The 27,826-nt window shown below is 35.8% G+C and overlaps 1 protein-coding gene across 10 annotated transcripts; it reads left to right on the plus strand.

Annotated features, from left to right (window-relative positions):
- Positions 1–560: 560 nt before the first annotated feature.
- Positions 561–22,328, plus strand: LOC104891609 (2-succinylbenzoate--CoA ligase, chloroplastic/peroxisomal). 10 transcript variants are annotated; one of them, XM_010677320.4, is made up of 11 exons: positions 561–810; positions 1,663–1,869; positions 2,007–2,079; positions 4,433–4,586; positions 4,696–4,788; positions 5,439–5,536; positions 5,775–5,968; positions 11,864–11,991; positions 14,219–14,607; positions 14,787–14,992; positions 18,406–18,898. In XM_010677320.4, exons 2-11 carry the CDS (start codon positions 1,682–1,684, stop codon positions 18,533–18,535), a joined length of 1,653 nt encoding a protein of 550 aa, XP_010675622.2. In that variant the 5' UTR covers positions 561–810; positions 1,663–1,681; the 3' UTR covers positions 18,536–18,898. The 10 variants fall into 10 exon arrangements, 8 of the variants coding, with proteins under 8 accessions (XP_010675622.2, XP_048497832.1, XP_048497826.1 ...); XR_008968927.1 differs by lacking the exon at positions 561–810 and adding an exon at positions 21,858–22,328 and having other exon boundaries at positions 840–1,869; positions 18,406–18,622; XR_008968928.1 differs by lacking the exon at positions 561–810 and adding an exon at positions 21,861–22,328 and having other exon boundaries at positions 840–1,869; positions 18,406–18,622.
- Positions 22,329–27,826: the final 5,498 nt, after the last annotated feature.

Here is a 27,826-nt window from a genome sequence, read left to right on the forward strand (position 1 = left end):
AGTTCAGTTCAGATCAGTTCAGATCAGTTCAGTTCAGTTCAGTTCAGTTCAGCTCTTGACAATACTTTTACTCTCACATATCACTATTCATTTTAGTTCAGTTCAGTTCAGTTCAGTTCAGTTCAATTAAGATCAGTTCAGTTCAGATCAGTTCAGTTCAGTTCAGCTGTTTTATCAGATCAGTTCAGCTCTTGACAATACTTTTACTCTCACATATCACTATTCATTTCAGTTCAGTTCAGTTCAGTTCAGATCAGTTCAGTTCAGTTCAGTTCAGATCAGATCAGTTCAATTCATTTCAGTTCAGATCAGTTCAGTTCAGCTGTTTTATGCCGAAGAGAACATGCCCTAAGTACCCAAACAAGTGATTCAAGAACTACATCATTTTACCTGAAATGATAGTTCCCAAACCGACCAATCGACCATAAACTTATTTTGTTTAGAATAAGTTAAAATAAGTTGAATCAAATAAACCCTAAATAGCTCTTGAGAACCAACCTAGACTTTCTCTCTCTTACAACTTTACCTCACCAGTCACCTCCTCATGTCATCCTTTGCGTGCGCGCGGGATAAGGGCGGTTTTCAGCAACCACTAGTTCTCTCTCTTTATCTCCTCATCCAAACAAGGAAGACCCGAGAAGAGTGAGAAAAGATTTTTGGTATTTTTCATAAAAAAATATGAAGTACCATATCCAAACCAAACTATTGTACGTTTTCCTAATAAATCAGAAAATTATTTTAAATATAAGATAAGAGATAATAGAGTGGGGAAATGAATTTTGCCTGCTGCTACACCAGAAGATAATACAGGTAAGTAAGCCACGCTACACCAAAAGATAATTGCATGCTTTGACTTCAATCTCCTTATTATTACTTAATTATCTTTGATATAATCTCCTTATTGCTTAATTACTTTGATATAATCTCCTTGTTATTGCTTAATTACTTTGATATAATCTCCTTGTTATTGCTTAATTACTTTTATATAATCTCCTTATTAATGCTTAATTACTTTTATATAATCTCCTTATTGCTAGAAAAGAAAATATTATAATCAACTGCATATAGTATAATTTGATTATAAATCTCCTAATTGCTTAAATTTCTACATTTTTTTTATTGTTTTGATGAGATAGTTCGAACATATATTTCACCGATGGTGATTTTGGCATAATAGAATTTTATTTGATCCAATGTGATGTATTTGTTAGGTTTAATTTATATTTTAGATGTCGTGTGATTTTAAATCAATGAATTAATGTATCATTTGTTGGTGATTGTTAGGCTATGAAGTGTGAAGGATGTAAGGTTTGGATTTTTTTCTGAGAGTTACAAAAGTCCTATGCTTGAATGTTAGTTCAGTGGCATCTGTAAGTTATGATAATAATGTACTAGAACGTTTTCAAGGTATGGAGAGATTTAAGGAGCCATGGAGGTCTAGAGTAGTGTTAGCGAGTCGAGGGGAGTTGAAGAATTTAAACTTTGGTTGATTTGTGTGTTTTACGAATAGGTTGTAGTGATGGACTCATGGTTATGTCATTATGTGACAGGATGATATAAGGTTTGGGTTTGACACTTCTTTTCAGTGTCCTCTATCTTTACTCTTGTGATCCTTATTAATTTCTCATTTTGTGTCTCATCTATGCCTTTTTCTAATGCAAGAGTGGGAAGAGGAGGAGTAATGCCGGCTCACATTTGCCAATGTTTGAACCGTCTCTTAACACTTCGAAGCAATTCCACGGTGACAATTGCGAATGAACGACGAAAGTCAGGCAAGGAGTTCGTAGAAAGTGTGTTGAGTCTTGCTTATAAGCTCAGCGAAATGGGCCTCCGTCGTGGTCACATTGTTGCCATTTGTGCTTTTAACAGGTTTGTTGTCCTTGCTCCTCTCTTAAATTTTCTTCTTGGTACTTTTCAATTAGGTAATTTCTTCCATAATTGTATGTAGTTTTTGGCTGTTCTAAATTGTGTGGTGATGACCAAATTTTCATCCTTCTGATTATTAGTGATTGGTATCTGGGATGGCTACTTGCTGTTGCATATGTTGGGGGGATAAGTGCTCCTCTTAATTATCGTTGGGTATGTATAATAATTTTGTCCTTCCTCAATATATCTTTTTTTGCTTCAAAGAAAAGTGAATTTCTATTGCTTTAGCCGTAAAATGTTTCTGCATATTATCTTTAATAATCTAAAGTGAAGAGTGAATTTCTAGTGCTTGAGAAGTAAAGCTGTAAAGGTATCTGCACATTATATTTAATAATCTAAAGTAAAATGCTTGGGGGAACTAGAACTAGCTTAAACCAACCTACCCTATGACATCTTCATGATACTTGTATATATGGAGTAAAAGATTTATAGATGTTAGGCCTGGCCCATCTGGAGAAAGATATGCCCCTAAGTTCCAGGCTGATAAGGTCTAATCAAGGTTGATTAGGACAAATAAGGTGTGAATATAAGGTGAAATCAAGGTTGATTAGGTATTTAGGTCCAATCAGGCTTGATAAGTTTAGTTCAGATCAGTTTAGGGGATGAGGAGTGAGGACGCAGCCTAAATGAGGATGTGAATCATCATGAAGATTATTTTGCAATGTCAAAGAAAGGGGATTTCTTTCATAGAAAGTTAATTGATGGAAACAGAGCCTCACAAGCTTATTGAGTATTTTTTCATGAGGGGACAAAAGATAATGGCGGCAAACTGCCATTGGCAGGATTTGGAGAGGCCTGAATGTATCTTATATATCCTGTTGTGTAATCTTAACTAGTAAATAAGTTCTTTCTTAGAGACCCACTCAAAAGTCAGAACATAGTTTTCTATTACCTCTGTTCTAAAATAATTGGCTGCATTTGAGTTTGTTGAATTAATTTCAAGAGCTTAAGTCATTAACTAGTTTTTATGTACTTTGAGTTATACTGTGAAAAGAACATGTTCGCTTTTATGATGTTCATTTTATAGATTTTACTAAGATATAATGATAGAAATTGCTGGTTAAGGTTGATGAGGTTTGATGTTTACAATCAAATAAATACCCGACATAGGGGGTAAGAAATTAAGGTTTTTATCTACATGAAACAGAGAACACAAAGCATAGTGCGAAAATACGGTTTCGGTGTTGCGTAACGGTCATGGTGATGCGGGAACGGGGATGATGCGATTGTCGTACCGTTGAATATTGGCTTAAACCATGAAATATCCCTAAAACCCGCCTAAAATGCGGTTTTTTTACACCTTTACGATGCGGGTAATATCAGTTCGTTAGATTTGAAAACCTTTACGACACGGGAGATAGGATACGATGTGGCCTTGTTTTGAAACCATGACACAAAGTGACAAAGAACCTGTAGTCTACTATTCCATAGGAGCAAAATCTTCGAGATTTCTTAACCTAAATATTGTTGTCTACTTCTCATGGGTTATTTTTTCTGTAATTTACGGATACATCCAAATGTTCTTAGTTCACCAGTGTGGAACAGAAGAATTCTCTAGTTTCGAAGTGGTAAGAGACTGAATATGACAAGGTCAAAAAGAAAATGCGGCCCTTGTAGCTTTTGAGATGTTTTTGCCAAATTAGTCGTAGTGAGTGGTGATCTAAAAGATGCCCCATTTATATAAGGAGAATCTACGTAAAGCTCTATCAACTATTGCCACCTCATAATTGAGTAGGTCATACCTTTAGCGAGCTGCCTATATTGTGTAAACTTAATGAGCATTTACAGAAGGCCTTGTGAAAGGTCTTACTTGAATTACATATGTCAAGTAATTATTAGAGACTTGAAACATATGCCTCAGAGTGCCTTAAATTCTTATGATCACTTTGTCCCAAATTTTGGAAAGTGATTGCAGGATGCTCATGTAGTCATGTATCAAGATAATGATTTGCATCATTTTCCAGATTCTTTGTTGAGTACTTAAGTTGCCTTGTGTATGTTCCTTTGTTAATATATGCGTCTTCACCTAGCACTGGATAGACTTGTTTTTTCTTTGCATGACTTAATTAAGAATGTTTAGCATCCTTTATAGGGCATCCAACTATCCAAGTAATCAATGTCGCATTTCCACCATTCATATGTTTAACAATGTCTGTTACTCTGTTTCCCAATGTTGGCTTAAAAAAAGTTTGCTAAGGGCTAAGGGCAAATTATGTAAGGGTATAAGCATATGTCTTTATTTTTTATTCATTTGCTCATGTCTGCTTTATGAATTTGGTGATTTAAGTGACCTTTATGAACTAAATCTGTGACTACGGAAATCATAAGTTTGTGAAATAATTACCAACTGTTCGTATTGTCTACTGTGCATTAGATGTCATATATGGCATTTATATGTCAAATCAGGATTCAGGATTTTCTAGCATCTCATGGAGAATCAGATGGTAATATCCTTAGGCAGCTTATCTAGCAATCGCCTAATACCTTCAGTTACTATAATCACCAGAGTTTGGAGGAGTCAAGACTGGCACTGGAAGTCATTCAACCAGCAATGATAGTCACTGATGAATCTTGCAAGTGGTTGTCAGAATTGCAAAAGGGTACCATATTTTCTCCAAGGTGGCATGTGTATATTGGAAATCATTATTCATCTTTAAATGGTATGACTCTAGATCCTAGTTTTCCTTTTGAAGCTGTGTTGGACCTTTTATGTGAAGAGGTTTAGCTATGTGTCTGACAACTATTATCCTGTGGATTATTCTTCACCAGGTATACAAGGATGTAAGAGGCCATTCCTAAATTTTCAAACTGTCAAATACTGCTGGGCACCTGAAGATGTGGCTATTATATGTTTCACTTCAGGTATTACATGTTCTTTAAGTTATTGTATATTGACATATGAGAACCTGTAAGCTTAAATGAATTGAAATTAGCTCCTGGTTCCATCCTCAACTTAATGTGTGAATTTGTTATATGTGATGAAGATTCTCATACTTGGAAAATTTCTTCCCTTTTATACGTTCTGATTTTGTGGAATATGTGGATAGAGTTATGACTGAAATAATGGAGGTGTGCTAGATATGGAATGTATTTAGTGATCAATTCATACTAGTCCATTCTAAAATCTGAATTGGATTTAGCCACATTATATACCATATAAGCTTAAAGGCTTGATAGGTAATCAGAACTCGTGTTTAATAAAGGTGATTTAAGGTTAAGAAATCCCCAATAGATAGGCAAAGGGTGGTTCATACTTTGGAGCGTCATTGGTTTTTAATTTGAATCAAGACCCACCTCGTCTTTGATTAATAAGCTCCATCCATAAAAGGCAAGACAATATGGGTGTTGGCACACTTTCGACATGGCGTAGAGACCACTTTTAGAATCAGCATATATTATTCAAAAATGTTGTTTAGTACTTCTATTGGTATTTTCTTGAAAAATTGAAATGACTTGTCATATATCATTTTTAATTAGCATTGTAATTTTGTTTATTCTTTTCTTCTCTTTAGGGTCCACTGGCAAACCGAAAGGAGTTGCTATAAGCCATACTTCCTTAATCATGCAATCCTTGGCAAAAATTGCTGTTGTGGGTTACACAGAAGATGATGTATGCCATTTTTCATGGTTCCTCTATTTGATATAATAAATTGATGAGATAGCAAGTAATAAGAAAGCAAAAGAAGTACCCCCTCCCATTATTTTGGCATAGGAAAGCACAAAATTCACTGAAGATAGCAAAATTCCATTTGCCATAGCTAGGAACTCTAATGGAACCTAAAATTTGAAAAGTAAAATGAAAGAACAAACCCTGATGACCCGGTTATATTTTATGCTTCCTTCCTTAGGTTTACTTGCACACTGCCCCACTGTGCCACATAGGTGGGATATCCTCGTGCATAGCCATGCTACTGGCTGGAGGTTGTCATGTATTGATACCCAAGTTTGAAGTTACATTGGCAGTGAAAGCCATAGAGGAAAACCATGTAACTTCATTTATCACTGTTCCGGCAATACTCGCTTCTCTGGTTTCTATGATGAGGTACTTCACTGATGACATCTATTCTATTATTTTCTTAATATTAATGATTCAGGCATAAGTTGACACATAATCATGAAGTTTCTTATTTTGATGATAAACTTTGGTTTGTTTGTTTGTGGTGATAAAATTTTGGAATACCAACTTTTGCAATTCTGTAAGAGAGATTCTCACAAACCAACCATCGAACAGCGAGGTAAAATTTTGGCTAACTTATGGGATTGATGGAGAAATCTACCGTGCTAGGAAGCATATTTGATAGCTAAGGATACTGTACTATTGTGGGCTGAATGCTAAGACAATTTAACACAAAAACAAAGGCAAGGAGCTATAGAAACATTATTATTGCTATACCTCAAACAAGAAGTAACCTATTATAGAGAGTTGAAGAAAAGTCCGTTGAAAAATTAAAACGAACACAATAAATCCTTCATTGAACAAAGATTGATCAATCAGCATCGAAAAGATACACAATTATTGTGAAAAAGCTTTTTAATTGCAAATTTTTGTTCTAGTAAAGCATCTTCCTTATTGCTGATGAAATCCAAAAGAAGTTGGATGATTCTTGTACCGTGGCTGTTTATTGGTAGTTATGATGGTTTTTTGTCGTTCGAGTGTTTGTGTTAGAGGTGATATAAGCTATTGAATGCAAGTTAGAAGGCTTAGATATTGGTAATAGGCCCTTTTAGAAATAGTAACTAAATAAACTTGACATTAATGTACGTTAATGAGAAGATTAAGGAAAACTAAGATTACTGAATAAGAGTAGAATTAGGAAAAGCATTAGTTTCATAGTATATTTAGTTTTATAAATATGTTGCTTTGTAATTCATTTTTAATCCAATTCCTATTCAGAGAATTATAAGAGATACATTATTGAGTGCTTTTTTATTTTCCTCTCTATATTATTGTGAAAAAAGCAATGTCATTGCTTTTCAATATCTTAGAGTTACAAAAGAAAATTATGGTAAATGGTCTCTTCGGATGAAAACAATTCTTGGTGCACAAGGAGTTTGGGACATTGTTGAGAAAGGTTATACACAATCTGAAGATGACTCAAAATTAAGCCAAATGGAAAAAGAAGCTGAGGAAAAAGGATCAAAATGCACGTACGATCATCCATCAAGGTTTGGATGATGATATGTTTGAGAAAGTTGCTAATGCAAACAAGCTTTAAACAAGCATGGGATACTCTTCAAAATTCATTTGAAGGAGTAAGTAGAGTAAAGGTGCGCCTTCAAACTCTTAGAGGAGAATTTGAAAAAATTGTGATGCTGAAAAAAAGAATCCATTTCAGATAATTTTACAAGAGTTTTACATATTGTGAACCAAATGAAGAGGTTAGGTGAATCAATGCAAGATTCACGCGTAGTTGGAAAGATACCACATTCTCTTAATCCTAAGTACAACCATTTAGTGGTTGTAATTGAAGAGTCAAATAAGGATTTGGATTCCATGACAATCGATGAACTAAATGGTCTCTTCAAACACATGAGCAAAGGATTCTCAAAAAAGAAAAGAAGGAAGACGAGTAATAGGTTTTGCAAGCGAAAATCTCCTTTAAAAACAACGGAGATATACGTGATAAACAAAAGTCCCAATCACGTGGAAGAGGCAGCGAGCAAGGACATGGTTGTGGTATTTGACGTGGTCAAGGAAGAGAAAGAAATGACCAAACGTTCCAAAATTTCTATAGTGGTGAAAGTTCTACTGAAGGTCATGGATAATAATAAGGCCAATTTAATATCAATAAAAATAAGGCTAATTTAATGTTATAAACTTATGATTGTGATAAATATGGCCATTTTGCATGGGAATGTTATTCTAAAAAGGTACAAGAAAAAACAAATCTTATTGAAGATAAAGAAGATGCAAAAGAATCAAACAATATTGTTAGCTCTCAAAGTAGAAGACAAGAGAGAAGATAATTGTACATGGTATCTTGACAATGGAGCGAGCAACCATATGATAGGAGACACAAGCAAATTTGTTGATCTTGGTATTGGTGTGATCGATAATGTGACTTTTGGTGATGGCTCAAAAGTAAAGATTGAAGGGAATGGTACAATCATGATTAAATTGAAAGATTTAAGTCATAGGTTACTTCTGAATGTTTATTATATTCCTAACTTGAGAAGTAACATCTTAAGTGTGGGCCAACTTTTAGAGGTCAATGGATGCAAAATTTTGATGAAAGGACAAAAGTTGTGGCTTCATGATAGAAACTCCAACCTTATAGCAACAATTTCTATGACGAAAAATAGAATGTTTTTAATAAGTCTACAAATAGTTGGTCCAATGTGTTTGAAGACTTGTGTGGAAGATCCTTCTTGGAGGTGGTATATGAGATTTGGTCACCTTAATTTAATTTTGAAGGGCTTAGATAGTTGGGACACAAGAAAAGGGTAAGAGAATTGCTTTGAGTTGATCTTCCTAATCAACTTTGTGAAGCATGTTTCCTTGGCAAGCATCCGAGAAAGCCATTTTCAAAACAATCTATTTCAAGAGCGATAAAGCCACTTGAAGTTTTGCATTCACATACATGTGGACCTATTAAACCCAAATCACTCGGTAAAAGTTCATACTTTATTCTTTTAATTGATGATTATAACAGAAAATAATGGGTTTGTTTGTTGAAAAACAAATCTTAAGCATTTGATACCTTTAAAAAGTTCAAAGCAATGGTAGAGAAAGAGAGTGGTTATGAATTCAAAGCACTAAGAAGAGATAGAGGTGTTGAATTTATATCTAATGAATTCCACAAATATTGTGAGGATCATGGAATTCGCAGACCACTTACAGTTTCTAGAATCAACAACAAAACGGAATGGAAGAATAGAACTGTTCTAACATGGCTAGATCCACGTTGAAAAATAAGAAGATGCGTAAACACTTCTGGTAGAAGCAGTTTTATGTGCAGTCTACTTGTTTAATCGCTCCCCTACAAAGAGCTTAAAGAATGTGACACCTTAAGAAGCTTGGAGCGGATGGAAGCCAAGTGTATCACATCTCTAAGTATTTGGTTCCATTGCTTATGCATAAGTTCCCAAATAATTAAGGTCTAAGCTTGATGATCGAAGTAAGAAATTACTTTTCATTGGATATGATAAAAAATCTAAGGGTTACAAGTTGTTCAATCCAAGCACCAACAAGACAGTAATCAGCAGAATTGTAGAATTTAATGAAGAGGCAATACGGGATTGGAGTACTATAGTGGAAGAATCTTACATTCCTTATTTTGATGAAAAATATTCAACACATCAAGATGAAGATGCTACTCCCACTATACCACCACCATCTCCTCATATGTCATCACCTCCATTGCATTCAAAGTGCAGAATTAGAATTATCTAGTTCGAGTGAAGCTCCAAAGAACTATAGAAGTCTTTTCGATCTTTGTGAAGTGATTGAAAGGTTTGAAGATAATACCTCCTTGTTTTGTTTCTGATATCGAACTAATGAGTATTGATGAAGCAAAGAAACAAAAGGAATGGACTCATGCAGTGAATGAAGAGAATCAGTCCATCAAAAGGAATGAAAGTTGGGAGCTGGCAACATTTCCTAAAGGAAAGAAGCCAATTGGAGTCAAGTGGGTATATAAAATCAAGGAAAACGCCAAGGGTGATGTCGTAAGATACAAAGCAAGGCTTATTGCAAAAGGTTACAAGCAAAAGGCAAGGAGTTGATTATGAAGAGGTATTCGCTCCAGTTGCTTGACTAGAGATCGTAAGATTGCTAATTTCAATAGCATCCCAATTTCGATGGAAAATACATTAAATGGACGTAAAATATGCTTTTCTAAGAAGTCTATATTGAACAACCATAAGGACTTGTTGTCAATAGTCATGAAAGAAAAGTACTTAGATTGAAAAAGGCTTTATATGGGTTAGAGCAAGCACCGTGGTCATGGAATAGTCGGTTAGAAAGTACTTGCATGATGATCTTTCAAAGTGCATTCACGAATATCCACTTTATGTGAAGTAGAAAAACGATGATGTTATCTATGTTTGCATCTATGTGGATGATCTCATATACACAGGGAGGAATATAGACATGTTTGAAGACTTTAAGAAAAAAATGACACGTGAATTTGAGATGACAGATATGGGACTTATGTCTTATCATCTAGGAATTGAAGTTGTACAAGGTGATGCTGAAATTTTGATCTCACGAGAAGCATATGTAAAAGAATTATCAAAGAAATTCAATATGATGAATTTTAATCCAGTGAGCACTCCAATAGAATGGGATAAAATAAAGAATGATTCATATGGAGAAAAGGTGAATCCAACCTTGTTCAATAGTCTGATAGGAAGTTTACGATACTTAACTTGTACTCGACCAGACATCTAGTAAGTCGCGTTATGGAGAACCCATCTACTTCTCATTTGAAAGCGGCAAAGAGAATTTTTCTATACTTAAAAGGTACACCAGACCATGGGTTGTTATACTCTACTTCACAAGATCTTAAACTTATGTGATATTGTGATATTGTGATAGTGATTTTGTTATAGATAGTGATTTTAAACTTCACCCTTGCTAATTGAGCTTTTGGGTGTCCACTTAAGTGATTCTTAATGAGGTTGATGTAATGAACTGGATGGGCAGATAATCTAAGGAAGAACCCAATGCATAACGATCAAGATAATTAGCTTTAATGACCTTAATCCACTCAATGTTTTTTTAAGAATGTTCTTCGAAGCAGGTTTGAATCCCATTTGTGTGAAGCAGGACTCACACAAGTGAAACCCAAAACACATGTTCTTGATATCTGTGGTTAAGCTAGAATTTGCCTGTCATGGACCCGAAACAGAGGCCACCTGTCCGCTTCACTTAAACAGGAAGGAAGTTGAAGGATAATTGTGTAGAAGGAAATTAAAAGGTGTGTTTTCTTCACCTGTATCAGAATTGAAGTTATTAGACCTAGTTGAACCTGATCAGCCCTTAATTCAAATTATCTTTACACCGAATTGGACCTAATGATCCATGCAACTTATTATATTACAAGGGGAAGAGAACACACCCTAAGTCTGCTAACATGAAATTTGAGGATTGGTAGTTATCTTAGACTCCGTTTGTATTAGAAAAGGAAGGGTAATATTAGGATTTGAGTTAGCAGTTAGTTAAGGTTCACAGAGGATGTCTAAGAGATTTAGGAGAGGTGAGAAATCATGTATTAGCATCTTTGTATCGGGAGAGACTAGCTCTCAAAAGCTAGAAGTTACTTCGTAGTTTTTAGGTAATATGTTTTCTTCTTCTCTTCTTCTTCTGTGCAAATATCTTCTTTCTTCATTTCTGATCTTATTTTTTTTTTTCTCTTCTTTGTTCTTGTTGTCAAATCTGCTTTTAGACTCTTAGTACATGTTTGGTTAGTGGGACTAAATTGTGGTAATGGTAATGCTTTTTAGTGTAAGTTTTTGAAGATATTCCAATGTGAACATCTATGGTAATGGAACTTGATGTCAAAACATGTGTTTTCCTTCATAAATTTCCATTACCACCCAATACCACCTTCCCAAGGGGTAATGGATGGTAATGAAATTTTAGGAAGGAAAACGCATGTTTTAGGATAAACTAGCATTACCATGGATGTTGACATGGGAAATACCTTCAGAAATTTGAACTAAAAACCATTACCATTACCACCATTTAGTACCGCTAACCAACCGGGCCGTCTCCCCTTTTTAAAGTGTTTGTTTCCTTCTAGGCTCAATAATCGCTTGAATAAGTGCCATTGACGATGTCCAAGAGCATGTCCTTATCTTTTTTGCTGCTAATTCTAGTGACATGTCTGTGATTGTACAATGTAATCAGTAATTATAGTGATTCTAAATAGAAATAGATATGTTATTGTTACCTATTGTGTTACCGATTTGGTCATTAATTTTCATTTTCTAGGTACAATGAATCAAGGAAACCGAAACAAAGCGTAAGGAAGATTTTAAATGGTGGTGGGAGCCTTTCAGTTCAACTTGTTGACGATGCCATAAGATGTTTTCATAGTGCCACACTTCTCTCTGCTTATGGTATTCATCACTTGTCTTGTTGTCAATATCTCAGTCAGAAGTTCTTTCCTCAATCTACTTTATCATGAATTCAAAAAAAGAAAAGAACAGGTCTCTAATTTTCTGGCAACTGTTTTTTTATTTACATCTCCAGAACTTTTGTGCATCTTTCAAGGTGGGCAAAAAGTCTCCTCCACAATACCATTATGCTAGATATATGTTTCTGGCTTCTGAGAGACTTTTTTTGCTGTATCCTCTATCTCATCATAGGTTGCTGCACTAATCTAATGGGTTGACTTGTTCTTGCCATGGAGATACTCATGGTTCAACTTTAAGTAAATTTAGGTTTTGGGTTGAAATCGAATTCGCTAAGTTCTTGAACACAGCAATCTTTTTTCAGGTCTAGGGCATATTTTGCCATGTGCACATGCGCGATGTGTGCTATCTTACATATGGGTTGGAGATTCATGCCTTAGTTTTGACCCCTTTCATCAGTTTCAAAGCACGCACCCGTTATGTACTTACTCACTGTATAGTGAATGGGATGCGAACATGCAAAGCCCACAGTAGATGTCAAGTTCACACAAAAGTAACACTGTCGAAACATGACCTCTTTCACTGCTGAACTAAGTTTATGAAAATAATCAAACTAATCAATGGGACATGTTTGTATTAGTGAAGTAGTAGAATTTCCACAAATCAATTATGTCAAGGATATCTTTCTAGAATACATAACAGTCTAATCCATCAATGAACTTCATAGATATTTCAGTCAGATTTTTGCCTTCTCATAGGGTACATCTTAAATAAAAAGCATACCATATGAAACTGGATTGGACTATCGGAGAGATTAGTATCTATCTATGTTACCCCATCTGACTGACCAAAAGTTGATTTAGTGCTGCATGTAAAAGGGGCACTAAATCCAAGGTAATCCCTCTGTGTCCATTTTCAATGATGTAGATAGATTGCCATCCACCTTTTTTGATAGTCGTGACTCGTGACAACTTGAAATTCTTAATCTTAGCTTAGCTGTTATATCTTAAGCCATAGTTGAGTTTGTTAAATCTCAAGCTCAGTTGCCTTGCTCTTAGTTCAGAGTCAAATTTAAGAAAATCTGAGGTATTTAATAGAACTTGAACAATAAGGCCAATCATTCAAGACCTGGAATGAATTTTGCTTGAACTTCTCTCATGAGCCCGTTTTAGGAAGCAAAAAATTAAAGCAATGACAAACGCAATTTAACGTGGAAAACCTCTCCCTTAACAAGTAGAGGAAAAACCACCAACCGTTTTAAGTTTCACTGATCCTTCAATGAATATTAGCAAAATCTTAAATTCACAAATCCCGTAAATTACAACTTTTTCAAGAACTCTATCTAGAAACATAATAATCTTGTAATCTCTCTCCATATTTGATGAATATACAAGACAATGATCGCAAGCCCCTTTTATATAGAGGTTGGAATCCTACCCCTAGTAGAATTAGCATCTAACTAAGACCTCATCCAGCTAGAGTTAGAAAACTAATCCTTTATCTTCCTAATACAATTATCAACATATTAGAAAATAAATAATCTCTTAAGAATCCTAACATAACAAGACTAGAAAAATAAGGCGAGAAAAGGCGGAAAACCCCGCGGACATGGGTTTCACCCAATGAACAAACTGAAACTTGCCAACTCGTATACAATGTTTTCTTGAACACTCCCAAAATCCACAACGTGTTTCTGGACCCTACTAAGCGTGTTGGACTATTGGGCTTGCATAACTAACACCAACAACCACAAATTTACCCTTACCTTGTGAGGTATCTTTGTGATTCACCAAATTAAAGAGAGCTGGAGGCTCTCTTTACTTGAGAATATTGAAATCCATCATAATTGAGAATTGGCTTCATCTTTGCAAAACAATACATATTTACTCCCTCTGTTTTCTAGTTGCAACATTTAGACTTTTTGGAGTATTTATATATTAACCTTGCTCTGAAATTTCTGACCAATATATAAATACCAAATCATAGTAAGATGTCCATCTCAATGTGTGTTTCAACTTTCAAGATGCTTAACAATACTAATGGTCAGAGCTGTGCGTTGGTAAGTGTATATAAAAAATGTCCCTACTGGAAAAAATGAGGGAGTATAATGACTATAATCTGATAATCTATGTATTCGTGTACATATGACTATGCCTGATTTACTGTCTTGTTATTTTGGTATACTCTTCTTATTTCTAATATTTGAATGTAGGTATGACGGAGGCCTGTTCTTCTCTTACCTTCATCACCCTCTATGATCCAGCTGTTAACAATGCTAACCAGCACCTAATGGAAGTAAGCGAGATTACACCCATCTCTGTACACCCAATAGGAGGTATCTGTGTTGGGAAGCCAGCACCTCATGTTGAGATAGTGATAAACAGAGAGGAGGAATCTTCTCATGTGGGGAGGATTATGACTCGGGGTTCCCATGTTATGATTCGTTATTGGGGTCAGAGTAGTGCTGTAGAAATTGATTCAGGTGCAGACTGGTTTGACACTGGTGATAGTGGACACATTGATGTACATGGGAATTTGTGGCTTGTCGGCCGTAGGAATTCTCGTATCAAAAGTGGAGGGGAGAATGTGTATCCTGAAGAGGTAAGAAGAACGTTCTTTTGCCTCAGTTATCTCTTTTGGTTGTAAACACCAAGCATGAACAACTCTGTTTCTTTGCGTTTCTACAATAACAAATAGATAATTCTCTGGTAAGTAATTGTATTTGACTGTTGTTTATGCGCCTTTTGGGCTTATATCAGTGCTATATTGGTGACACACAGGTGGAGGTCGTGTTATCTCAACATCCTGGAATTTCGGTTGTGGTAGTCATCGGACTCCCACATGCACGTCTAGGTGAAATGGTTGTTGCTTGTGTTCAAATTACAGAAAACTGGATCTGGACTGACTCTGCGCTGCCAAGCAATGTGGAATGCCACTTATCTACTAGCGTGCTAAAGGAGTATTGTCGAATTAAAAGTTTAACTAGGTTATTCTCTACTTCCTTCTCCAACCCCCCCCCCCTCTTCACAAAAGGAACTTGTTAGGAATATGTATCGTAGGCGCTAACAAATCAAACAATCGAAGTATAATATATGAAGAAATTAAGATATAAAGCAATAAAGAACACTATGAAGATTTAACGTGAAAACCCTTAAATAGGGAGAAAACCACAAACACTCCACTAGGACTTTGAATATGAGATGATGATACAAGGAGAAATCTTTGATCACTCTAGATTACTCTCTAACCTCTCTTTAGGTTCTCTAGTCCTATGTTGCTCAGACTTGGGTGCCCATGTCCGACACGGGTACGTGTCCAAGTGTCCGACTCGGCTATTTTTTTGGAATTTTTTCTATTTTTCAGCCCAAAATAAAGTGTCCAAGTGTCCCACCCATGTCCGAGTGTCGAGGATCCGACACGGGTACTTGAGGTGAAATGAAGAGTCCGAGCAACATAGCTCTAGTCTATCTAGATTAAAAGAATATTTCTCTCTTCAATTAATAATTAAACAATGACGACCTCTAACATATTTATACTAGGTGTTTTTTATTTATTTATTTAGGCATCCTAATTAACCAAGGAAACCAAATTAAACAAGAAAAAACCGAAAAGAAGAAGCAACATGGGTTGGGCTGAATATCTTGCAGGTGCAGGACACAATCTCCGCGGGCTAAGCAGTACAAAAGGTGCTCGGCAGCGCCGGTGGAGGCTAATACCTCGCCAAATCCTGTGGGTTGAGGGCCTTAATTCGTTGCCATGCTTGGCATCAAGCTATGCTATGTAGATTTGCCTTCGTCTTGCCGCAATCTATGCTCGATGCACGACACTTCCTTTACCCATCTCCACATATCATTACCCAACAATCTCCCACCTGGAGATCGGTAAAAGTGAAGAACACAACCCCCAATAAATATGTAGCACAATCTCAATTTGTCATCATTATTCTCTATACATCACCTAGTGCGGAATCACTTTCTTGTCACAGAGGAAGCAACACCGAGGTCTCACTCAACCCCGAGTCTCTATCACAACACGAACCATAAGGACTCTTTATAGTTCTACGAGCATCCCGACAATGCTCTCACCCAAACAAAACATCCTTCTCTAGGCTCGACTTCTCACGCACCACACTAATGTGTGTTTTCGTCACCTTTTCGTTCCACAATCCACTTTAGCCGAAGAGACACCGACTTTACTACCACGGTTCTTCACAGGCCTACTTTATACGGACTTTTGATTAAACGACACTATTTGTGAGGTTTTATTCATCCTTTCCTTAGCTACCTTTGTCGTGTTCCCTATGGTGTACATTGTTCCGCTTCTTGCCCCTCGAGCTACTACCATAACACCCTTAGCAACTTTCCAGGAACCACCCTTGTACACTACCTTATAGTTGGACTTGTTAATTTGACTAATTGATATCAAGTTTTTCTTCCTTGACATACTTCAGCTCAAACACGTCACCATTTGCAAGCTTCACGCTCACATCTCCCTTGCCTTTAACCTTTAATTGTCTATCATTTGCAATGTACACTTTCCCAAGTTTCTCAAATTTCAGATTGAAACAACTCCTAAACAACTCCTTGCAAGACGAAGAATGAAACGAGGAACTAGAATCCAAGATCCATGAACCAGTTGAGCTCTCTGCATTACTTACCACCAAAGCATCAGAAACATACTCCGTTACAGAGTTCTTCGAACCATCACTGTCTTCATCATTGTCTTGATCCTCCTCCTTTTTCTTTCCGTTATCGGTGTCTTTGGAATATGGGTGTTGTCTCCTATAATGACTTTTCTCGCCGCATCCCCACAGTCCACTTCTGCCTTACCAATTCTTCCACTGCCCTTTTCCATTGGACTTTCTCCGCTTAGATCTCCCATGTTGTCTTCTCCCTCTACCCTCAGTGTTGTATGCTCCATCGGATGACTCTCCAGAATCCTTACGCCGAGTACTCTCACTCAACACCAAATTCCTAACATCATCCAATTTAGTGCTTCCTTCCCTATGGAATTACTAATAGCAGCAACTACAATTTCCCACACTTTTGGTAAAGATGACAATAAAATCAAAGCTTTTACCTCATCTGAAAGGTAATTTTCAGAGAGGCCAATTGATTAATAATTTTACTAAATTCATTTATAAATTCAGCAACAGGTTCACCATAAATCATCTCAAGTTCAAACAAACGACACATCTAAAATATCCCTTATTCACAGTAGAAGGCTTCTCGTACATGTCTGAAAGAGTCTTGATCAACCCCGCCGTTGTTTTCACTTCCTTGACATTTAAAGCAACACTCTTTGCCAAAGTCAATCGAACTACACCTAGTGCTTTCCGATCCAACGTTGCCAAGTCTTCATCTTTTATTGCAGCAGGCTTCTTTTGCGACACAGGTTGGTATAGGTCTTTCACGTACAGATAATCCTCAATCTGCATCTTCTAGAAATTGAAATCCTTACAATCGAATTTATCAATCCTCACCTTCCCGGCATCCATTATACCTATTCAACATGATCTAGCCGCACAATGATTCAATCTAGCTCTGATATCACTTGTTAGGAATATTTATCGTAGGCGCTAACAAATCAAGCAATAAAAAATACTCAAAGATTTAACGTGGAAACCCTTGAATAGGGAGAAAAACACCACTAGGACTTTGAATATGAGATGATAATACAAGGAGAAATCTTTAATCACTCTAGATTACTCTCTAACCTCTCTTTAGGTTCTCTAGTCTCTCTAGATTAAAAGAATATTTCTCTTCAATTGATAATTAAACAATGACGGTCTCAAACATATTTATACTAGGGTTTTTTTTTTTAATTAGGCATCTAATTAACCAAGAAAACCAAAATAAACAAGAAAAAACCAAAAGGAAAAAGCAACATCGGCTGGGCGGAATATCCTGCGGGTGCAGGACACAACCTGTGGGCTGGCAGTACACTAGGTGCTGGCAGCGCCTAGAACTGCGGGCGCAGGTCACCAAATCATGTGGGCTGCTGGGCCTTAATTTGTTGCCATGCTTGGCATCAGCTATGCTATATAGACTTGCCTTCGTCTTGCAGCAATCTATGCTCGATGCACAAGGCTTCACACACGCACCTTACAACATACACTTCCTTTACCCATCTCCACATATCATTGCCCAACAGAAATAAAATTTGTAAGGCTAAGCTATTAGCAATCAAGAGATAGGAAACGCGGTGGGGGCCACACAAGTAAAATTATCTAAATGATGTCACCCTCTCTTGTTTGCTAATTAACGGTTTGTCATTTAGTTTCTTTTCAAATAACATTCCTTTTGTCTGTCTGTATGCATGGCTGTTAAATACCTCCTCACTCCTGAGAGAGAGACTTAGTTTGCTAACTGATGAATTATTGTTATATTACGCTTGCAGGTTTAAGATACCTAAAGCTTTTATGATATGGAGGAAGCCTTTCCCACTTACAAGCACAGGAAAAGTTAAGCGAAATGAAGTTAAGACAGAGGCTATGTTGCATCTACAACCTTTACTTTGTAATCTTTAAGCTGAAATGCTGGATACACTCTCCTCAGCCTTTATGCACTGCTATTAAACATATATCATCAACATCAGTCGAAATTGGCTATTTAGGGTACGTTCTGTTCAACTTAAAAAATTAAGTTTCAGGTCCAATAAGTTCAGATAAGTTCAGATAAGTTGCAATAATGTCTAATAAGGGTAATAAGTTCCAATAAGGTCTAATAAGGTCCAATAAGTTCCAATCAAGTGCAATAAGTTCCAATCAGGTGCAATAAGTTCCAATCAGGTCTAATAAGGTCCAATAAGGTCCAAATAGTCAATGTTTAATAAACATTTGTATTATTGTTCATTATTTTGTTATTCATAATTTCATATCACTATTAGCTGATTATGTTATTATTAGAATTTTAATTAAAGTACCACAATGATTATATAGTATCTTGTATTAGTGTCTATTATTTTATTATTATTTGTATTATGTCTATTATTTTATTATTTATTTATATTATGTCTATTATTATTATTCATATTACTATTAGCTGATTATGTTATTATTAGAATTTTTTATTAAAGTACACAATGTATAGTATTATACTTGTATTATTGTCTATTATTTGATTGTTCTAATTGCTATTAAATATATTATAATCATGGTCAAATAATTAAGGTTAACAATAATAATAATTTATTACAATATTTTGAATTCGTCTTTAAATAACTAGAGATAACATGTTTTCGTTACTAATAACATGAAATATAAATTTTTGATTTCTACTAGTGTTCTTATAAAACCAAAACAAAACTATTAGATATATTAGTGGTGAAAGTTATGTATAGGCAAATATATAAATAGTAAATTTTTTTGTTAAATAATTAACATAAGAGATAATTAATAATCATTATTTTTTAAAGGACGAATTATAATAATTATTACTCCATAAAAAATTTTGAGGGGTAGTATTTACGTTAGTGGTAATATTTATGTTATTCATGGTCAATGTTTTTGTCTAATAAGGTCAAATAAGTTTCAATCAGGTCCAATAAGGTCTAATAAGTTTCAATCAGGTTCAATAAGGTCTAATAAGTTTCAATCAGGGCCAGTAAGGTCTAATAAGTTTCAATAAGGTCAATAAGTTCCAATAAGGTCCAATAAGCTCCAATCAGGTCCAATCAGGTCCAATAAGTTGAATCAGGTTTAATAAGTTCTAATAAGTTCAGTTCAGGTTCAATAAGTTCAGTTCAGATAAGTTTCAATAAGTTCAGGTCCAATAAGTTGAATAGAACGCACCCTTATTCCCCTTCTCTATTACATTATTAATACATCCTACGTGATATCTTGTAGTTGAGCTGGGAGGAGCAAGGTATGTAGCTAAGATAGTGCTGACTACAGAAATTAGGTACCAGTTTAACTACTCTAAGATAGAGGTGGCCGTTCGGTGGGGCCTAATTGGACCTAGTCCTAAACCGACCCGTAAAAGGACCGGTCCATTCTGGACCGCCAGATGATCGGGCCTAAACCAGCTCGGAACCGGATGACCAAACTGGTTCTCGTGGGCCAAATTGATGTGTGAGGAAACCGGTCCTGCCCTAACCCTGAACCGGACTGTGAACCACACTCAGCCCTGAATCGGACCATAAAAAGTACTAAACCCTAAACCGGCCTATCAAACTAGTCGAAAAAATGCATAAAAGTACTTCATCTTTGGCCCAGTTATCAAAAACACAACTGTATATGGATGTAAATGCTAGTGCATATACATTTAGAATTTAAAAATCAAAGCGCATTTTCATTTACGCAAAAAAAGAAAACAATGAACTGGTGGGCCAAACATGAATCGGTTTAGCCCGTCTCGAGCCATGAACTGGGGGCCGAACTAGTTCGAGTTTGAGAAAACCCAACCTTGAACCTGAATCGGACCGAATCAATCAGCTAATCGGTCCAGTTTAAGTTCACACCGAACTGAACCGGCCCATGGCTTCTTTGAGAAATTTTTTCAATGTTTGGTTATGCATTGTTTGTATTCATTAATGTCATCTTCATAATCTTGAAATTCATAATCAGCTTTAAACTATAGTCTCATGATTAGATTTATTGATGTACTCTTGCATGCATTTATAGTTGGTGCTGCTTTTTGCTTTTCTAGTTTGTACCTTACTTCAGCTCTTAAACTTGGTAGTTTAAGTCAGAACTTCTCGTTAGACGGTCTTTTTTTATATTAGAATTTTTACTATTACATTTGATAATGACACTAAATAGGCTATAAATTGTAAGTGGTATATGTAGAGAGTAATGCCTTGCTGGAGATTTGAATTATCATAGCTAGGCAAATTCATTAGGTTGTTTAGGAAAGCATATAGAATAGTATCAATTGATGAGTGCTAAAAGAATTGCTGGATAACTAACAAGATGTAAAAAATTAACATGGAAGAATGAAGATGCAAGGGGTATTAATAAGGTGGAACTTGGAAGGTGTGCTATAAAGTGATATATACGGTTTTTGTTAGCAAATACGGAGTAATTATTATACAAGCTTTTTGGGTAGCATTTCGTACAAGTACTAAATATACTACTCCCTAGTCCTTCCATTCTTAGTGGTGTTGCTACTTAGAATCTTGACATTATTTAGAATCGTAAATAATCTTCTAATTTTTTTATCAATATATTAAGATAAAACATAGCTATGTGGGGACTTATTTGATTCGTTTCCATGAGTATTTTAATAATATCATTTTTTTTATAATGTCTTACTAATATGTTATTATATATTAATAGACACGATATGTATTGTCAGATGTGCAAATTAAACTAGAAACAGTTGCGAGGAACAAAAATAGTATCTTAGTTATTGTAACTATTATACATTCTTAGAATTTAATATTATCTTCATCACTAGGGGTGTGAAGTATTCCGGATGGAAAAGGTGATAACGAGAAAGGTCGGGGATTGTGGTTACGTGCTTCACCTTGCAAAGGATATGAAACATAAAGAGGGGACTAATATTATTCTAGCTTAATTTCAGTTTGATAAAATCAGACAAGTTTTTCTTTTAAAAAAAAAATACAATTAGACAAGTATTGCAGTATGAACCCTTAATTAAAACATTCTAATTTTTGAATCAACACAATCCATAACATCTCGTTTCCGATGATTATAATTGTTTGTAAATGTAAAAAACAAACGTATTTTTTGATCGTCCATAATATCAACAAGTGGTATAAGAAAATCATGATAAGTAAGGTAATAATGGATATTGAATATCAGAACTCCTAAACATATGGCTTTATCCCATATGTGTCTGTGTCATTGGTGACTCATTTTTTCGATCAATCATTTTTTTGGACAAAAGAAGTAGTTCATGGGAGAATAGGGACTTCCTCACAATCTTAAGCTTGGAGCTCGATGGCCAGCAATCAGAGACACGAGAGTAGGGAAGAGCAGGAGGTGTTACCGGACATCTAATCCAGTCTGATAAGTTTGGAATGGACTATATATATTGAACTCTAACTTTTCGCGGTCCACTTACATCTCTAATGCATATTGCTGAATGATGATAATTCCTCGATCTCGTCTTGAGGAATGATAAATTTATGATGGGTATATTCCATTTGCCAGATATCCATATAGTGTATGTATTGCATCATAGTGTATGTGTTGCACCATGGTGTTTGTGTTTCTTTTCTTCTTTTTTTTTTTACACAAATACTATATGAACACTGTTATAGTCTTATCATCTCTCGTTCTTCATATGGTGGAAAGAAAGCTAAAATCGATGCTTAAAATTGAAATGTTATTCGTGATTATTTATTTTTGCATTATATTTACATTTCTCTCTATTTTCGTAATAGTAGCTTACAGTTTTGAAGTTCATGTGCATGTTTATGTTTTTATTGTTTATTATCATTAGTTTTGTTTTTGAAAAATAATGTTAACTAATCTAGTCAAGTATTTTTGGTTATACTCTATTGTTTTGTATATGATGCGAAATTATTGAGGATATCCAAAATTATTGAGGATATACACCAATTGAACATTTTCATTACTAAGTTATGTTCATGTGAACTATTTTGATGAATTTGTGTGGTTGATCTCGATATGTGGCATGATTTATTATGCTTAGCGTTTAGTTGCCACGTGTAAGATAAGATTAGGGCTAAAAAGTTATGTATTCTCATTAGGATAAAAGAATATATAGTACAAGCTATTTGAGGAATCCTACAATGAAAAGAATTCCTTCTATACATGACTACTTTTATATTTACATATCCTCAACACCCTCACTCGAGTTGGAGTATGGGGCTCAAGATTGCCCAACTTGAACAACAAAATTCAAATTGAGACTTCTCAAGAATCTTAGTAAAAATATCTCCTAATTGAGTAGAAGTAGACACATAAGAAGGATCAATAGACCTTCAAGAATAGCATCTCTGCACATAGTGAAAATCAATCTTAATATGTTTTGTGCGGTCATGAAAAACAAGATTTTTAGCAAGATGAATGGCAAATTGATTGTCATAGAAAAAAGGAATAGACTTGGGATGATGAACTCCCAAACTCAACAAAAGTCCCTTAAACCACTTGAGTTTACAAGTAAGAGCAACTATAGAACAATATTCAGCTTTAGCAGGAGAGGGAGAAACTGTGTATTGCTTCTTAGTTTTCTAAGAGATAGGTGAATGACCTAGGAAAACAATCCAGCCTGACAACAATCACCGGGTAAGGGGGCAGGCGGCCCAATCCAAATCACACCGTTGCTGAAGAGATAACTCACTATCCGAACGTAAGAGAATGTCGGACCGGGTGTGCCTTTGAGGTAACGAACAACACAAAAGGCAACCGCCCAGTGAGCCTGGCTATGCTCCTACATGAACTGAGATAAGATATGAACCACATAGGCGAAATTCGGACGAGTAACAGTCAAGTAGGTGAGGCAGCCAATAATACATTGGTAGGATGCAGCAATAACGAGAACTGGACCACCAACATGAGCAATGCGTTGGTTTTTATCAATGGAAAAGGAACTAGGCGTAGTACCTAACATCCCAGCCTCAGAAATTATATCCAACGTATATTTACGTTGACGAAAGAAAAAACTAGATGAACCTCAAGCCACTTTAATATTAAGAAATTATTTCAAAGGACCGACATCATTCATTTTGAAACAATCACTCAGATAAGTCTTAAACAAGGTAAGTGAGGTGGAATCATTCCCAGAATTAATGATATCATCGATATAAACCAATACATTAAGCTGAACAGAGCCACGAGTGTAAGTGAACAAAGAATAATCAGAGTAGATTGCAGGAAACCATACCATTTCGAGGCCGAGAATAATTGTGCAAACCAACAACGGGGAGCCTGCTTCAACCCCTATAATGATTTGCGTAAACGACAAACCATATGAGATTTCGGACATTCAAAACCAGGAGGGAGTTTCATATAAACTTCCTCATCGAGATCACTATGAATAAATGCATTATGAACATCCATTTGATGCAGTTTCCAATTTTTAGAAGCAACGATTGCAAGAAAAGCTCGAACAATGGTCATCTGTGCCACAGGAGCAAAAGTTTCATTGTAATCAACATCATCCTCCTGATAGTTGTCAAAACAACCAAACGGAATTTCAACCATTCCACAAAACCATCAGACAGATATTGGATACGATAAACCCATTGACTTCCTAAGGCACGCTTCCCTGGACGAAGTGCCTCTAAAGTCTATGTGCACAAATGTCATCCTGCATAGAAGCTTTTCATCCATCATCCTTCATAGCTTCTTTAAAAGATCTGGGTTCATTGTTAGAAATAACAACAACAATAAACTTCCAATAATGTCCATATTTTTTTTTTGCAATTTATATAATGAGCTATAGGGTAAGGAGTACCTGAGAGAGACTATGAGGATGAAGCAGAGGGAGATGGACTTTCAGCAACCGCAGAGTGAGTAACATAATTGTTTCATAAAACGAAGGAAATTTTTTTCCCTTTTTCCCCGGCCTAAATCCACAATTTCATCATTAACAACAACATTTTCATCATAGCCAACAGTAAAGGGCGGAAGAGGAGAGCCCAAAGAAGGGCGTAAGTTAGGCCAGGAAGAAGAGTGGAGGGGAGAGGATGGTTGGGCTTGGTCCACTTTAGGGACAAAAAGAGAGGAAGGACGAGAAGAGGGTAGCTTTGGGCGTGGGCCTGCATTAGAGATAGTAATATCCGAAGGAAATGATGAGGAGGCAGCTGGCACTGGCCCACCAGCGGGTGAAACAGGGACACGAGAGTGAGAGAGATATGAGTTAGTGGGTGATAGCCCATCATCGTGTGAAACAGGGGCAAGGTGAGGAGAGGGGGATGGGGTATTGGCGCTGGCCCATCAGCGTGTAAAGCAGGGAGTTTGAGAGGGGAGGAGGTGGGGTTCATTGGGCGTTGGGTTTGGACCAGTGATGCAGAAGGAGATTTGTGGGCTATTGGGGAGGGATTATTTTGGGTGATTGTGGTGTATTTTGAGGAAAGGAAGGAGAAGAGAATTCGGCAAAATTCGGGTGAATGGGAATTGGTGTCTGTAGGTAAGAGGGAGGATGGTGTAATGTTGGTATCTTCATGTGATTCAAATGGAAATACTTCTTCAAAAAATTCCTTATTCTTCAAATCAAACAACTTCTAATCCTTTTTATAAAGATATCCTACAAAAATACACTTTCAACTTCGACTAGCAAACTTGTCACCCTTCATTAGGGGAAAAAAAAGGAAGGGCTGTGCTGGAAGGGCTGCGCTTTCTTCATTACGCAGCCCTTCTATACAGTAGGGCTGCGCTTTTAAATAAAACGCAACGCTTCGTTAAAGTAGGGCTGCGTTTTAATAGAAAAGCGCAGCCCTTCACATATACTAGGGGAAAGTTGAAACCCTCTCTCTCCTCCCATTTCATCTCATCTTCTTCATCTCCTCACAAAAAAAAAAAAACCGTCTCTCTCCTCTTCACGCCTCCTCTCCTCACAAAAAAAAAAACGTCTCTCTCCTCTTCACGCCTCCTCTCCTCTCCTCTCATCTCCTCCTCTCCTCTCATCTCCTCCTCTAATCATTTTCTTCGCAACAGGTGTTTCAGAGTACTTCGCAACAGGTGCTTCAAAAACCCTAAGATCTATAATTCTCTCGCCTTTTCCCCCATCTCCTCCTACAATTCTTGTTCGTAATGATACACAACATAGTGCAAATTGAGTTTCGGAACAACTCATATCAACTTCCTCCAAAATCAATTAGCATCCTTCCAGATTGTTTGAATGCAACTTTTAACACAGCGCAGTTAAGTTTTTGTATTGGATGTAACAATTAATAATTGCAGAAATCTTATGTATGATTCTTAATCTCGTTTTTTTACTCTCATTTCACAGATACTAACAGAAAGTGGAACTCCGCTGTTGTTGATTTTTTAGGTCTATAATTTTAGATCTATAATTTTAGGTTTTTTTTTCATTTTCGTTTATTTTTTTCATTTTTTGTTCATTTTCAGATTAGTTTATTTTTTTAGGGTTATTTTTTTTAATTTTCGTTAATGTTCAGATTAGTTTATTTTTAGATCTATAATTTTAGGTTATTTTTTTCTTTTTTGTTCATTTTTGTTAACTTCATTCTGTTTTTATTTTCGTTCCTTTTTTTTTTCTATTTCCGTTCTTTTTTTTCATTTCAACACTAAGATTTCAGGAATTATTTAATTTCAGTTGTATATTACAGTATTTTGGTTGTATGATATTCATCAGAATCAATAAAAATCTAAATTTTAATTTCAATTCTGGAATTGCATTTACACGCCTGTTGTTGCTGTTGCTTTATGAAACTATATGATTTCAATTTTTTTATTTTTTTTTGGTCTAAAAGGGTTGCGCTTTTTACCTAAAAGCGCAGCCCTTGTCTAGAGAAGGGATGCGTTTTTAGGTAAAAAGCGCAACCCTTCACTTGTAGAAGGGCTGCGTTTTTAGGTAAAAAGTGCAGCCCTTTGTTGTGAAGGGCTGCGCTTTTTAAGCGCATCCCTACTTAAAAAGTGAAGGACTGCTATTGAAAGGGCAGCTGTCAAAAAGCACAGCCCTAAGGGCCTTTTTTAGCGCAACCCTTCCTTATTTTTCCACTAGTGCTTAGTTTTGTAATTATGAAAAAAATAAAACGACAACTGAAGGTGTGAATAGCCTCGTAAGCAGGAGAATAAACATGAAGAACTTCAAATGGAGATTTATTATCTAAAAGGACAGAAGAAGTTTGATTAATAAGACGAGCAGCAGTAAGAACACTCCTTCCCCCAAAAATAAATTGGTAAATGAGCTTGAAAACACAAAGCCCTCCCCACATTGAAAATGTATTTATGTTTTCACTCAACCCTCCCGTTTTGTTGAGGTGCGACAACATAAGAAGTTTGAAAAATGATGCTAGAGGCATGAAAATATTCCAAAAGATAATTATATTCAGTGCCATTGTTACTTTGAACAATTTTGATGGTTTGAGAGAATTGACAAGTAACCATAGCAACGAAAGCCATAAACATTTGAAATACTTCAGTTTTATCCTCCAATAAATATATCAACACAACACGAGAAAAATCATGAACTATTGTAACACCCCGATGATTCTCTCTTTCCCAAAAAATACTTTTCAAATATAAAATCAGAGAATCATCGAAGCATTATCGCCCATGTGATAACATATTGGCTTTTTCAGAATTTTGCAGCGGAGAACATATAACTGAACATAGAATTGGAATATAATAAATAATCAAAGTAACTTTAAAATCAAACAATATTGTTAACTTTAACATTAAACAAAACTTAAATATAAATGTATCTACTAAAACAATAAATAGATTAATCTGCTACACGAGCTCTCCATTCCCAAAACCCCATGATGCATATCTACACACCTATAGATGTCAGTGCACTAAAGAATCTGCTCACCAAGAATTGATCATCACAAGATCAATAAGGCAAAGTCATGATTAACACATACAAACAAAGCACGTAGTCAGCAAAGCTAAGTACTACATAATAATAAATAAATATTCCTAACATGATACTAATAAATATAAACAGGGATAAAACAACATAACAATCTAAAAATCTGCAGATAACTTTTACTGAACTAAACTTTAACAATCTTTTTATTACTTTAATGAAATAGTTATTGGACGGAGTTGTCTCATCTAAAACCAGCCCCCCTTTTGAAAGACGAAATACGGGCGCGACTCTGTATTCCATAATGACCTACGATATCGAGGAACCTTTTAATAAAAATAGGAATGGTGATCAATCTAGCTAATTCCCAAAAAAAGCCATGGCACGAC

This window comes from Beta vulgaris, chromosome 1 (assembly GCF_026745355.1).
Source record: "Beta vulgaris subsp. vulgaris cultivar EL10 chromosome 1, EL10.2, whole genome shotgun sequence".
Lineage (NCBI taxonomy): Eukaryota > Viridiplantae > Streptophyta > Magnoliopsida > Caryophyllales > Amaranthaceae > Beta > Beta vulgaris.

Bases quoted from the DNA above. Each gene is read 5' to 3' on its own strand.
- LOC104891609 (XM_048641869.2), top strand. From the start codon at position 1,643: ATGCCTTTTTCTAATGCAAGAGTGGGAAGAGGAGGAGTAATGCCGGCT. The intron at 2,080-4,432 runs GTATGTATAATA...TATAATCACCAG, and splicing joins CTCCTCTTAATTATCGTTGG to AGTTTGGAGGAGTCAAGACT. The intron at 14,993-18,405 runs GTTATTCTCTAC...TTACGCTTGCAG, and splicing joins CGAATTAAAAGTTTAACTAG to GTTTAAGATACCTAAAGCTT.